The sequence below is a fragment of the Gymnogyps californianus genome, chromosome 3 (assembly GCF_018139145.2).
Source record: "Gymnogyps californianus isolate 813 chromosome 3, ASM1813914v2, whole genome shotgun sequence".
Taxonomy (NCBI): domain Eukaryota; kingdom Metazoa; phylum Chordata; class Aves; order Accipitriformes; family Cathartidae; genus Gymnogyps; species Gymnogyps californianus.
This window is the reverse complement of record NC_059473.1, coordinates 126,328,249-126,341,267: the sequence shown is the minus strand read 5'-3', so window position 1 is coordinate 126,341,267 and position 13,019 is coordinate 126,328,249. Positions and strand designations below refer to the sequence as shown.

At 44.3% G+C, this 13,019-nt stretch overlaps 1 protein-coding gene across 1 annotated transcript in view; it reads right to left on the bottom strand.

Annotated features, from left to right (window-relative positions):
• The window catches only part of ELP3 (elongator acetyltransferase complex subunit 3), a 91,442-nt gene that overhangs the window by 9,897 nt on the left and 68,526 nt on the right, over positions 1-13,019 (bottom strand). The window contains exon 14 of the mRNA XM_050893733.1: positions 10,517-10,598. Within this exon, the coding sequence (XP_050749690.1) occupies positions 10,517-10,598 (82 nt within the window). The remainder of the gene's footprint in view (positions 1-10,516; positions 10,599-13,019) is intronic.

The following is a 13,019-nucleotide window of genomic DNA, read 5'->3' as shown; positions in this document are numbered from 1 at the left end:
GGGCTCCTACAAGTTCGTGTGTTCGTCTGCACCCAGCAGCAAAGCAAGTGGAGAAGGTCACTCGAACACCAATTATGTTTGCATCTCTGCACTGCAAGGAGGCCTTGAAAAGGCTCCGGTGTGGCAAATAATGAATTAATACAGTTAATATAAGCTAATACTAGCTTGCCTCTCGCTTCCAAATTTTGCGGACAACACCCCTTACCTGCTCTGCAGAAATACTGTTCAGCTTAGTTCTGAACAAAGCACACCGAGATGGGCGGTTAATGAGGACTGCGCACGCTACGGGTGATTTTTCTCCGGCTCTTCCCCAGCTACTCGACTTCTCTGATGATCCGGCTAATGAAACGGGCCGGCGACGCTTGACATCACCTGATCCTCCACGCCTACCATTCAGAAATCCATCCTGCCTTCCCATCGCCACCTTCAGCCTCAGCGCACTCAGGCGTGAAACATCCCTGGCCTGTGTCCATGTTAATTTTCTACTTGACAGAACACAAATAGAAGCCTGGTCTGGGGGAAAACTGATCATCTTGCCGCATAGTAATTAGCTTATAGCAGGGAACGGCAGCGGTGCCAGACCTTCACACCGCCGTGATAAGGCTGCTACGTCACCGGGACGGAGCGAGGCTACAGTGAAATCTTGCTGCAGGGAGACATTAAACTACCGCTTCAGAAGACGAGGCGTGCTGGTGCGGATTTGGCTGCCATTCCAGACACCTCTCCAGTCTCGGGAGTAAATTACCAACGAGGCTCGTTTAAAGGCTACGCGAGACGGTGTAGGCACAGGTGACAAAATGCCTGCACTTTAAAGGAAAAAGGAAAGGGTGCTTATTAATGGACCTCGGTGCATTCGGTTTGAACAGGGCAAGCACCTGCGATAGGGGAATTCAATCTCATCCCCTACCTCCCCGAACAAGCGTCTTCTGTACAGAGATAAGGAGACAATCCTGTTGGTACAAGCCAAGCTAGTCTGCTTTTCTGATGCCAGCATAAACAGATAACGCTGACAGACGTCACAGCAGATACTGCAGCTGAAAAAGCTCTTCCGTGCAAGAGCACTGTATTTATAGAGCTAGCTTTTAGCGTTTGAAAAGTAATTTGCAGTCTTACAGCGCATAAATATTTGGTCTGTGCATTCCTGGTCCTTGCCCTTGGAGTAGCCAGCAGCCTCACCTACAGCATCTCAGCTTTCAGATTCACTAAACCAAGGAGGCAGCTCACCTGCTGCAACCAGCACAGTCGTCAAGGACAATCAGTAAGACACCAACCCGTTATGGACAACATGGCAGTATAATGATGCTGTCCCTCTCCTTTTGGCAGCTGATTTAGGCTAGGTAGACAGGGATAGAGACAGCTACTCAATAGCTGGATACCTTCAATTCCTCTGCTGTGAATAAAGCAAATACTCAGTGGTAGCCTCATCTTAACTTCATACAAGAAATTCGTGTCACGGAGGTAAAATAAGCAAGCCATGTACTGTCACTGTTAAATGCCACAGGTACTGAAACCACCAACCTCTGCTGTGTCCATAGACAGTGAAGTTGGAGGCAGCTACCTGTGCTCTGCACGTGCCAGCGCTGTAAAGTTTAGAGTGAAGTTGGTTTCACACCCTGAAGATGTGTGAAGGGCACACAGAGGCAGTGGTGAACAGTACAGCTAGGGTTTAGAGATGGTAATGTTGAAAATCCACGTGTAAAGCCAGCGGCTATCCCTGAGACAGGAGGAGACATATCCTTTTAAAAAAAAACCAAAAAAAACCAAAACCAAAACAAGAACAGCAATGTTACATGCGGAGTCAAAGCAAGGTATTTTGGTGCCAGGACAGGATGTCAGTTTGGCACAACCCCAACACTTCTCACAAAGAGGAGCAGGAGATTAGGGACTTGGCGAGGAGCTAGCAAACCATAACAGCCCAGAGCGCACTCGGAGCCAGGAGGAGCGCAGCGTAAAGCCAGGCTGCGCGGGCACAGGCAAGCTCTGACGCAAGGATGTCTTGCGCTCGGGTATTGCTAAGCCATGTGTTGGCACGGGCTGGTTAGAGCCGCTCAGGTTATCAGCCAGTTGCGCTCCAAGTCTTCAAGGTAAAGGCACAAAGGCCACGAAGCCCAGCCAGGAATGACAGCAGCAGTTGAGTAGATCCCTTCACCAGCTCAGCTCTGGGCTGTGACGCTTTCTCCCTCCCTGGCTGAGCACCCCCCGGGCTTTGGCCTGGGGTGCTGGGCACTTCCAGGGGCAGTAAATCCTTGTGAGTGACCTTGAACGTGTGTGCGCTGCTGCCGCTCGGTGCTGCTACGTTCACTCACTCGCACCCTTCTGTCTCTGTAGACCTGTGCTGATTACAGCCTCTCTCCAGATTTCCTAGATTGCTATAATAGACGACGCGTGCATTAAAAGAACAGAAATATTTGGGATGGGAACTTTCCCAAAACTGCACCTGCATACACATTATTTAAGTTCACAAAGATTATTTTAAAAGGAGGTAGGGAAGCATTTCTGCCACATGTTTTTCAGTATCACATGTAACTACAGTACTTTAAAAGAGAAAGGTATCAGTCTTGGAATTTTATTGCTCAGGTGCTTCAAGTAAGTGTAAAGCACCGACTCGAATCTCTCCGGTCATCATCATTGCCAAAGGTAACCACCAAAATCCGAGGATGAAATCAGAACAATTAAGTTGCTGCTTAGAGGAAACACAGAGGACCCACAATGTATGCATTTGTTGAAGCACATCCAGTCAGGAGCTTTATGCTTCTGTCATTTAGGAGGGGGAGGACCTAGGACTTTATGTTACATTTCACATACTCATCACTGGTGCTGTTTTAAAGAAACAGTTTGAAGTACTTACTACAGGATTAGGATCAGAAGGGGCTAATTATGGGATGTCAAGCAGCAAAGACAAAACACTGGCAACAGCAACCCTCAAGGAAACAACAGGAAAGGTTTTAAATGAGGACTGTCCTTCACCCACCTTCACTTAGACCGAACGATTACTCCTCCCAAGCTCAAGGTACAATGGCGAGGCAGTGCAATCGACCCTAAAAAGCTCATGGAAAGGGATGGGAGAGAAGCTTCAGTAGTAGCAGGCAGAGAGACTGGCAAGGCAGAAAAATCCCTCGAGAGCTATCAGATACAAAGGCACCCTCTCTGACTCCAGAAGTCCTTGGGCAACAAATGGCTGGAGGCCGAGAAGATGTTTACATGCTTATTCGGTATTGACTCCCTTCCCCAGACACCCAGCATCGGCAGCGTCAGAAACGACATATTGATCTGACCCGCTGCAGCCTACTCATAATCTTCGGGCAGAGGCAGAGACTGAAGCAAATATGCTGGAGGTTGGACTAAGAGACAACAGGCACGAGGGCTGCATCGTACTTACGCCGTGGGAGGAACTCAGGGAACGAGCATGTGTTTGTCCTAAATCATCTTCTGGATGCTGTGCAGTTTCTGACAAAAAAACCTGTATTGCTTGAGTCACTGCATGCGACTGCTCGCCACTGACTCCCAAAGGGGACCCTGGCAAGTGCCGGCACCTACAGACTGCAAAATGGGACGTACAGCCTCAAAATAGAGCTAAGAAAAACCCCATCCCAAACAGAAACAGATACAGGTCTGTAGATTGAATGGTAAAAGAGGAGTGGAAGGGAAAGCTTCGTTAGGGATTGGAGTAGCATCATCCTACCAAAAGGAGAGAAAACCCTGAATACAGAATTCAAGCATCGGCTACTGCCAAGAAGGAAGAAGCGATTATAAATTCAGCAAGCTTACGAGCCCATCCACTAGCCTCAAACACCAAGGTTTCTTACATTTTCAGTGCCTGAGGACTTGTGGACATCAGAGGAGTAACATGTTTAAAATTGTTTTAGTGTAAATTAGATTTGGGGGGGGCTTTTTTCAAAAGGAAAAAAGATGCACATTCAAAGCAGGTATAACTAAAAGCAAAAAACCAAACAAAACCCACCACAAAACCAACAAAAGGCAAAGAAAACACACATGCAATCACATGCAATTACAAATGCTGGAAAATGGAAAAACAGACATTTCAGATCAGACCTCCCCAGAGCTCTGAATAATAGAGTGATGCCTCCAGGGTCTACCATTCAGCTACCCAAGCCTGCATACTAATATACTACTCACATCAGAAGAGTAGAAAGGCACCACTCATGCAGAAAATTACCTTAAATGAGCAACGACTTCATGATAAACAAGCCACTCGTTTTTTTACTTTGCTCTTTGATTTAGGTGGGGGGGGCACCTCCTCCCTATTGCTAAGGAGCAGACAACACACTTCTGGCTCTGCACAGAAACCTTGCAAGCAGGCCACAAACCCACCTCGTTATTGTGAATATTTAATTCTAGTTGGTTTAGTCAAACGTCCAGATAGGAGACTGCATCTTTGGGGGGAAGGATGTACCTTGCAATCTTAAGTGTCCAGGATCCAAACCATCCAGGATCACTAGCATCCAAGCTTTAAATAGAGCAGAGCATCCGCACAGTGGCAATACCAGAGGTATAACTACAGTGTCACACACAATATGAAACCAGAGTATCTCTGGCTGATACCGTTTCCCATCCCATCGGTACCCTAATTTCGCCATGTGCTGCCAGAATCCAAAATGCCCTTCCTAACCTGGCTTGCAAATGCTCATCTTCCCTTACAAAAGCACTCCTAGTGCATTTGGCATTGACTCCATAGTCGATTAAATGCAGTTCTCCCACCGGTCCTCTTCAAATGAAGTGATATTTAACTAGACACACCACGAGGCAGCTGCTGTACAGCCTAGCTTGCTTTGTGCATCATTCCGCGGTTCATTGCCTGTGATGACTCCTGGGTGCCTGATGCAGGGGACTTCAGATTTTCCTTTGTTTGAAAGTAACCTTGCATGGTTTTTAGGTACTGTCGTTATAAGCAATGGCAATCCTGTTAAATCCTGCCGCATCTTTTTCCTTTTCTGTCCGTAAACTGAACATTCCTAAGAGCTAAAGGACTTACGATGAGGAGACAGGTTCAGCTGAACCTGTTTACTCCAAGAACAGCAGGGAGAACAAAATACTTTGGAAAGAGTCTGCTGGGAAACTCTGAATTTTTATTTTTTTTTCCCTCGGAGTGCAAACTAATGTGCTCTGAAGAAGCGCAAGAACTGATGGCATTCATTTGTGCAGTCCTGGTTTGATTGTGCTTTTAAAGGAAAATCTGCTCACTGTCTCAGGAATACTTCCACTCGTGAGGTAGGGAGAGGTCCTCACCCTGCTCTGGGTAGGGCGATCGCAGCTGATGAGGTGCAGAATGCCACCCAGATTGCAGGGTGAGACTGGTAAGCCAGGGAGGAGCGTTAAGTCTTTCTATAACAGCCTTTAGAGACGAACAAAGCACACCAGAGATAAGCCTGCCTTAAGCCAGAAGTAATTCTCGGCTAAAGCAGCAGTTGAAAAGCTGGACTGCAAGCGTGCACCAAATTTGGGTTATAAACACGACAAAGATGCAACCCACAACTCAATGAACTCTACACTCAAACTTTTGACTAAGAACACGCTTTAAGCCCTTAACCCCTGGTGCAGCCTTGAAAACGAGGATTACCACTTGTGGGCAGTGTAAGAACAGTGCCAGTCAGAGAGGAGGATTCCCATGAAAGAAAACAATATTTATTTTTAAATCCCTGGAAACTGCTATTACTCACAGTTCTGATTCAACACTACTTATGCTGCTGTGTATTACAAGTCACTAGGATGGAAATCACCTTCATTTGATCATTAATCTGATTTGTAAATACTTCCTACCCAATGTAATTTCAGAATTTGTGGGTTTTTTAGTTGTTTGGGTTTTATAAACTTGGGGATAGTTTGGGTTGAGATTAGGGAAAGGGTTGTTGAGGAAGGAAGAAGCCCAAAGGAGGTCTCCCCATACATTCAACTCCTGCTCGCTTCATTTGTGTAGGGTTTGTCTTACCGGTTCTTCCTCTGCCCGCTCTAAGGAAAGCTCCTGCAGATGGAGACCACACAAAAGCCTTAACAAATCAAGACAGGTTCCCACTTTCCAAAACATGCTCAGCTGGGACAGATGCAAGATAAGTGGAAGTCTCTGGTCTGTATTATGCAGAAGTTAGGCCACACTATAAATCTTTGTAAGACATATTATGGTATATACATAAAAAAAGCTTCCTACCAGAACACCCTTGCAGAATGCTGGCTTTTGCAGAAGTGTCCTTGCTTAAGGACAGCAATATTCCTGTTCATGTCTGCACCGAAATCCCAGTTAATACAGTATCAAGCCTGTTTTCAAAGCTGTTACATTATTAAACCTTCAAAATTGAAGTTCATTAAGAACTAGAGGACTGTACACAGTAGCTATTCCACAGCAACAATCCCCTAGTATGGGTTTATCCTTGGCTTCTTCCAAATCCCCCTAATTAATTTTTTTTCAAAGGCCATCAATCTGAAGCAGACAAACATCAGAGAGTCAATTCATTAACATTTCCATATTTCCACTTATCTTGGGCCACTTCTTCTCTTATTAATAGCTAGTAAGATCTGCATTTCTAAAAATAACCAACCAGCGCTGGAAGCAAAACTCCAGGGAGCCCTCCCAAACCCCATCAATCCTGCCAGCAATACTTCGGAGTCTCGCCCTAAGGCCTCCCGAGTACACCCTGGCAGTTGGCAATCTCTGAGGCAGCCCATGAATCAACATCCAATATGAACTACGAGACGCTGATTACTCAAGTAATTTATTACTTCCAGGGTGACCAAAAGGCTGTTTACACGAAGAAATTAGGATACTTTACAGTACCGTCAACTGTGCCCTGAAACTTCACCTCTGATTTATATGCCACCTCAGTTTCTCTCCCCTTAACGTTCTTCATCGCAGGTGAATTTAACACTGGTATGATGCATTGGGTTTACTTTTAGAAAGTTCTGAACCTCCGTTTTCTCCCTAACTGCAAAAGGCGAAGGCAAGAGTAGCACAGTTTCCTTAAACACGAGACAGCGTGCTCAAGCAGCACCAACAGACTGGGAGATGAGTCACCGACTGTAATGAACGATTTTATCTCTCGTAGAGACTACAGAAAACAGGTGGTATTAGTTTAATTTCTATTCACAGCCTTGCGATTGTGAATTCCTGGCTGCTGCAGTACGCTGAGAAGAAAGATGTTGGGATCAGTCACCCCAGTCTGATTATCATGGTCCTACTGATCTTAATCAGGAGGCAATCATGAATTACTCACTTGTTTCCCATTTACATGTTTGTATCAAATGATTTTACAGTACTGCCTGATAGAGAATATAAAGATGCGAACACTTCACACTGAAATATGCCACTGACTCACTGCTGAGGGGGAAAGAGTTTTAGCCCTCCTTGAAGCAAGAAACAGGCAAGTACAAGACACGACACCTGACCTAACGAAGGGGACATCTGCATTTACAGGCAAGTGAAATAATGTTTAATTAGGAGTATTGACTAGGTTATACGTGGGAAGGAAGCAAGCAGAGGCAGAGGGGAAAAGATTATGCCTGAAGTCCTCCGGGGAGTCTGGACAAAAGGAAAATTGGATCTGGCAGCTAACATGCTCTGCCATGGAGCAAAGAGGTTTCTAATGAGTAAGGCTCTAATGGCACAGCCTGAGATGTCAGGAAATGTTGAATACCACCTTGATCAGGATGAGCAGCAAATCAGCTGGACAGGAGAGAGGCATTTCTAATGTAACCTCACTAAAAGCAGATTAGTCATATGGTGTTTTTGTTCTTTCTTTCCTGTTTTTCATAACCCCTTGTAACTGTATTGCCTGTTTTGGATGTTGTACATCCATACTTTCATCTGAATTTACCTCAATCTGGCTTGAGTTAAATGCATTTCCAAACCAACTTCAAGCCACGCTTCAATCCAAGGCTGTGGCAAATAATCGGCCAGAGACTCCTGGACTCCTCCAGACTTATCTAGCTCCCCAAATTCATTCCCTAAGGGTCAGCAGGCCCCCTGCCAGCTGCAGGAGCTAGAGATGGGCGTCTGGCCTCACACGTCTGGAGAGACAGGAATACCTTCAGTGATCAATAGTACAAAGCAAGGCTCTGGCATACAGCAGGATACCGGGGGGGCACCCAGTCGTTTGGGGTCCCTAGGAAATGGGCTGTCCTAAAACAGTCAGTATGAGATGCCCCTACTCAAAAAGCCAGGGTAGGGAACAGTCACAGATGATCATAGAATCATTGAATGGTTTGGGTTGGAAGAGACCTTTAAGGATCATCTAGTCCAACCCCCCTGCCGTGATGACTGCTGCTAATTTCTAACCAGAGCTGCTAATTTCTAACCAGAGCTGAACTTGAACCGATCTCAGAGATGAGCCCTAACCTTTAGCCAATAATGAAAACCCTTCATGCTGTCCTATCTTAAAAAATACACGTATTTCTTTTTGAAGAAATCAAGGAGAGAGTTTGCTACTTAGACATAACTTTCCTAAAAATTGTTAGAGTACAGAAATTCAACCACCCACTCTGTTACTTTGCTAGCAGAAGCCCTGAGAAGGTTTCAGCCCCGATGGACTAGCACTGCCCCACGCAGTTCTCTGGCAGAGCGCATGCATCAGCGTGGACCAGAGACCATTCCCTGAAGATGCAGTTTGCATGTTCTGGCGCTATTTAGTACTGATGTAGCCATTAAGTGCAAGACTGGAAAATACTGTTGAAGAAAGGGCACTGTTAAACAAAACACTGCAACAAAGCATTCATAAAAACATGCAGTACTAATGAGATACAGTCCTGTGAGAGACATCTTCAAAGCAGATCTCCCTCACACGCTTCCCTCTAGAAAGTAGTCAGAATTTTGCAATATGTTGGAGATGTAACCTTGCAGTGGGCTCCCAGATTAAGAATCTATTTTGAAACCAAAATTAGTAAACCCAAGTTCATCCTCCAATGGAGAAAGAACTTCTGGCTGCATGTTTATTTCAGATAAAACCTACAGGAGAACTGAAATTCAAGTGGTAACATCTCCAAGGAAACAGCTGGAAAACTCGTGGTCTTTGCAGATGCTGTAGTATTCTGTATTCAAAGACAAATTGTACTACATTGTACTTTGCACTCCAGGGGAAAAAAAAAATAAAAAGCACAGACAAGGTCTTAGTAGGATGCCACAAACTGTGCATACAGCAAGACGAGACTTCTTGCGCTGGATCTCAATGCAAAGAATATATTCTTCACATCAGTTTGCTAAAATACAGCTAAAATGAGTAACATGAATGCTTTCACGAATCATTTCTTAGTAACTGCTGTACTTTTTCTGTTCTTGTCAAAAGCAGTGTTCTTTAGCACAGAGGAATCGCGACTTCCTCTCTCCACGCATCCCAAGCCAAGATGCTACTAGCGAAACTGAAAGAAACCATTTTCACTTTCGCCTCTCTTCTTTACTGAGGAGCGACGTGGTACGGACATTTCTTAGCCATATGAAATTCCCAGTTCAAATTGACACCCACGCAGCAGCAACAGGGAAAAAGGGCTGGCGTATGTCTTAAGCAAACAAGAAACAGGGACTGCAGAGAATACAGAATTATCTTTAAGCATCTGGCTACTGCCTGCACGCTGTCCTCACTCACACTCTGGCCCTCGTTACAAGTACTTGTTGAGACGGCCCACTTCAGCTTTTCAACATCCAGGGACATTACACTGCTGGAAACACACAGAGAAGCTCTTCACTTCAGCACTTAGCAGCTTGGATCTGAGTTGCGGACTTCTGCTTTTCAGGGTTTTTTGGTGGGGCAGCAGAAGATGATTATTTTCTTTAAAAGGTCTATATTACAGCTATTCTGTTTAAGGCTCCCAGCATACATTAATCTTACGCCAACAAGAGTTTCTCTTCCCATGCAATTCGCCAGCTTCCCCAGTTACATAACCTACATGCCTGTAAAAGCTTTCTATAGCTACCATAACTGCTAATATAAGATAGATTAAGACACAAAGGTAGTCCCGACCTTGACTTCACACACATGCGACGAACTGATGCCACTCTTAGTCACAATGCCTTGAAAATGAAATAGGAGAAAGGGCTGCAGCTCCTTCTTATATAGCTCCCTTCTTCATGATAATGCTTAATGTATCCTAAAAGCACATCTGTCCACTCTAATGACGGTACTTGCAGAAAGACTCTAAAATGGAGGCCGGCAATTTTCTATCCTCATAAGCTCTGGAAAGCAGCCCTCGACAATAACAACCTGCGATGGGGCCAAATCAGCGAGGTCACAAACAGCAGGGTTTGGAGAAGGAAGACACCCATGGTCACACAGTCTGCCTCCTTCGGCACTAAGAGCAGGATGGTTCCCCGCAGCGTGGCCTCTGGTATGCTGCTTACAATAATAGTATTGTCTGGACAAAGCTAGGATTGAATTTGACTCCATTACGAAGAAGCATCTGCTGATACTCATTTTCTACCCAATACGATGAATGTTCAAAGTAGTGGCACTGGCTGCAGTGGGTTTATTTTTTCAGATTAAGATATATATATTAAAAAAAAGGGATAAAGCAAAGGTACCTGAAATTACAGCAATTTTCCATGACCCATGCTCCTCCTTGGCTATTCTTTCCGCCTCCTCCATTAGTAACATACCAAATCCCTACAATGGGAGAAATAACAGGAAGAAAAGATAAGTTCAGTAAAAATAGAAAGCATAAGCAAGGTCAGAATGTAAGCATTAGTACAGTTCCAAAAGACTCATTTTTGGCGCAGGAATGATCCTGTGATCAGGAATATTGCTGAATATTGCAGGAGAGGGCTTGAGAAGAGGTGTACCAACACTAAGCTTTACAGTGGAGCTTTCTCAGGGTTTTTTTTCTGATCATGAAATTATTCATAGGCAGTTCTAGTGTCTGACTGCTTCTCAATGGCAGGAACAGAATGAAGTTAAATCCATTGATGGTAAGTCTACTTCGTAGGCATCCCGTAATTCCTGGCGCTGAACAAGTCTATCCTGCTGAGATAACCAATCCTAAACAACAATCACTCATCTTAACGGCTGCCTTACTAGACTTGGATTTGTGCTAGTGAATTAAACAAAGCCAGAGCACAAATGCCAGATGCAATTGCCTACTCTGTCGAATTGCAGAAGGATCCCAGTGCCATTCTGACTGGGGACATCGGCTGAAACGGATGTGGCCAGACACTACAGACCCAGAGATGGGCCCTGCTGCCCTGTTCACTTTTCTGATACACATGTTGCCTTAGCACCCTGTAACTTTATTTCCATGACCCCTCCAGGAGTCAGGAGCTGTTGCCATGCTCGTTTCAGGATGAAGAATTGAGGTACGCAGCGACCACAGGACTTGCGGGGGCTACCCACAAAGGCTGCATCAAACCGCTGCATGACCCTTGCAGACCTAAGCTAGGCTCAAGCTCCTAGGCTCAGTTCATGACACAGCAGACGCTAAATCAAAAAGAATTGCAGATGAACATGTTAATATTCTGGACCAGATCCATCCCTCTATTTAGGTTTGGAAATCTTGCACAGCAGGAGTGCTACTGGAATTACAATAATGCTTCAAAATAAGGGAATAGCCTTTCCACTCTATTTAACAACTTCGTTGTCCTATATATCTGGGAATAATTGATTGGATTAATTCACTCCTAACATTAGGATGCAGGAATTATACTTGGCTCTTTGTTCATCTGTTTTCCTGACAAGATGTACAGAATGGGGCTGTGGTGACACTGAAGCAGATGTGATTTAATGCTAAAAAACATTTAACACTTACAGGCATTTTTAAATAACACACAGAAATCTTCATTCTAAAATGTCCTTCTAATCAGAAATTGCCCCCACAACTGTGAAGAACACTTTCCGATTAACCTCTTGAACGCTGACTATTCTGAATGAACAGGAGTACGTCATATGCCATGAAATTTCAATTTGCAGCCTATTTTAATGTTTGTAGTTGGCTACTTTCAACCGATGTTCTCTCTCTCGCTTTTTGTTGGGTTCCCCCCCCCCAATACTTAGGATGACCACTTTTTTCTTCCTAAATTTTTAAGGGTTAACTATTTTATAGTGGAAATATCCACTTCTCTCCCCCCGCCCCGCCACTGCCTTATGGTCACACATCATCAGCGTCTAGCAAAACTGCATCTTAATGTACATACTCAGGGAAAGATTAATAAATACAAGGAAGTTAATTTAAAATGTCAGCCCTGAGCACTTCTGGCAAAGACGACAAACTGATTGCTTTTTTAAAAGCTCAGTCTAAAGGTTCAAAACCTACCAGGGCAAAATTTAATTCACATTTTTGCTCACCACAAGCCACAGCATGTTACATGCAGCAGAAGGATAATGTGCTATTTTCATACGAGTCACTGCAAGGAATTAGAAACATAGCTTTCCACTCCATTCTTCACATGCTTGAAGATATATATGAAATGGTCTCACAAGTGTGTCTGAAGCAAAAAAACCGTCTGACCCAACTAAGAGACTTTACTCAGGAGGCTCACCAAATCACTTAAACTGATAAACATCTCCGAACCAAAGTTGGATTTCTTCTGTTTTCGTAGGAAGAGCGTATTCAATAAATGTTCCTTTGAAAGAAAACTGGGTAGTACCAAATAAAATCTCACCTTCCCATATGTAATTATTTCAGATTTCAGAAGTGAAATTCATCTATCGAACAAGATCAATTTTAGAAGGAAATAAAAAGACACAATGGATGTATCCCCTTTGTTTTGCTTTTACTCAGTTTGCAGTCAAGTCTGATGTGCCGTACAGGATATCAAAGGAAAGATACTTCAGAACCAAAGATGCTTAGTACTCAAAAGTCAAATTAGCACCAGCATACATGAGCTCGTATTGTATGGGCATGAAGCAACACTGACAGCATTCAGCCATGCTTTTTTTTTTTATCTTGGAGCAGTTGCAATTGCCTAAACATGATCACACTAGCAAAAACTCAGAAGCAGCATGATCTCAGCAGGTGAAATGCAAGAAGGGGCTCAAATTCAATTCTGTTTCTATTGCAGCAGACTAACTCAAAGCAACTGAATGAATCTCAGA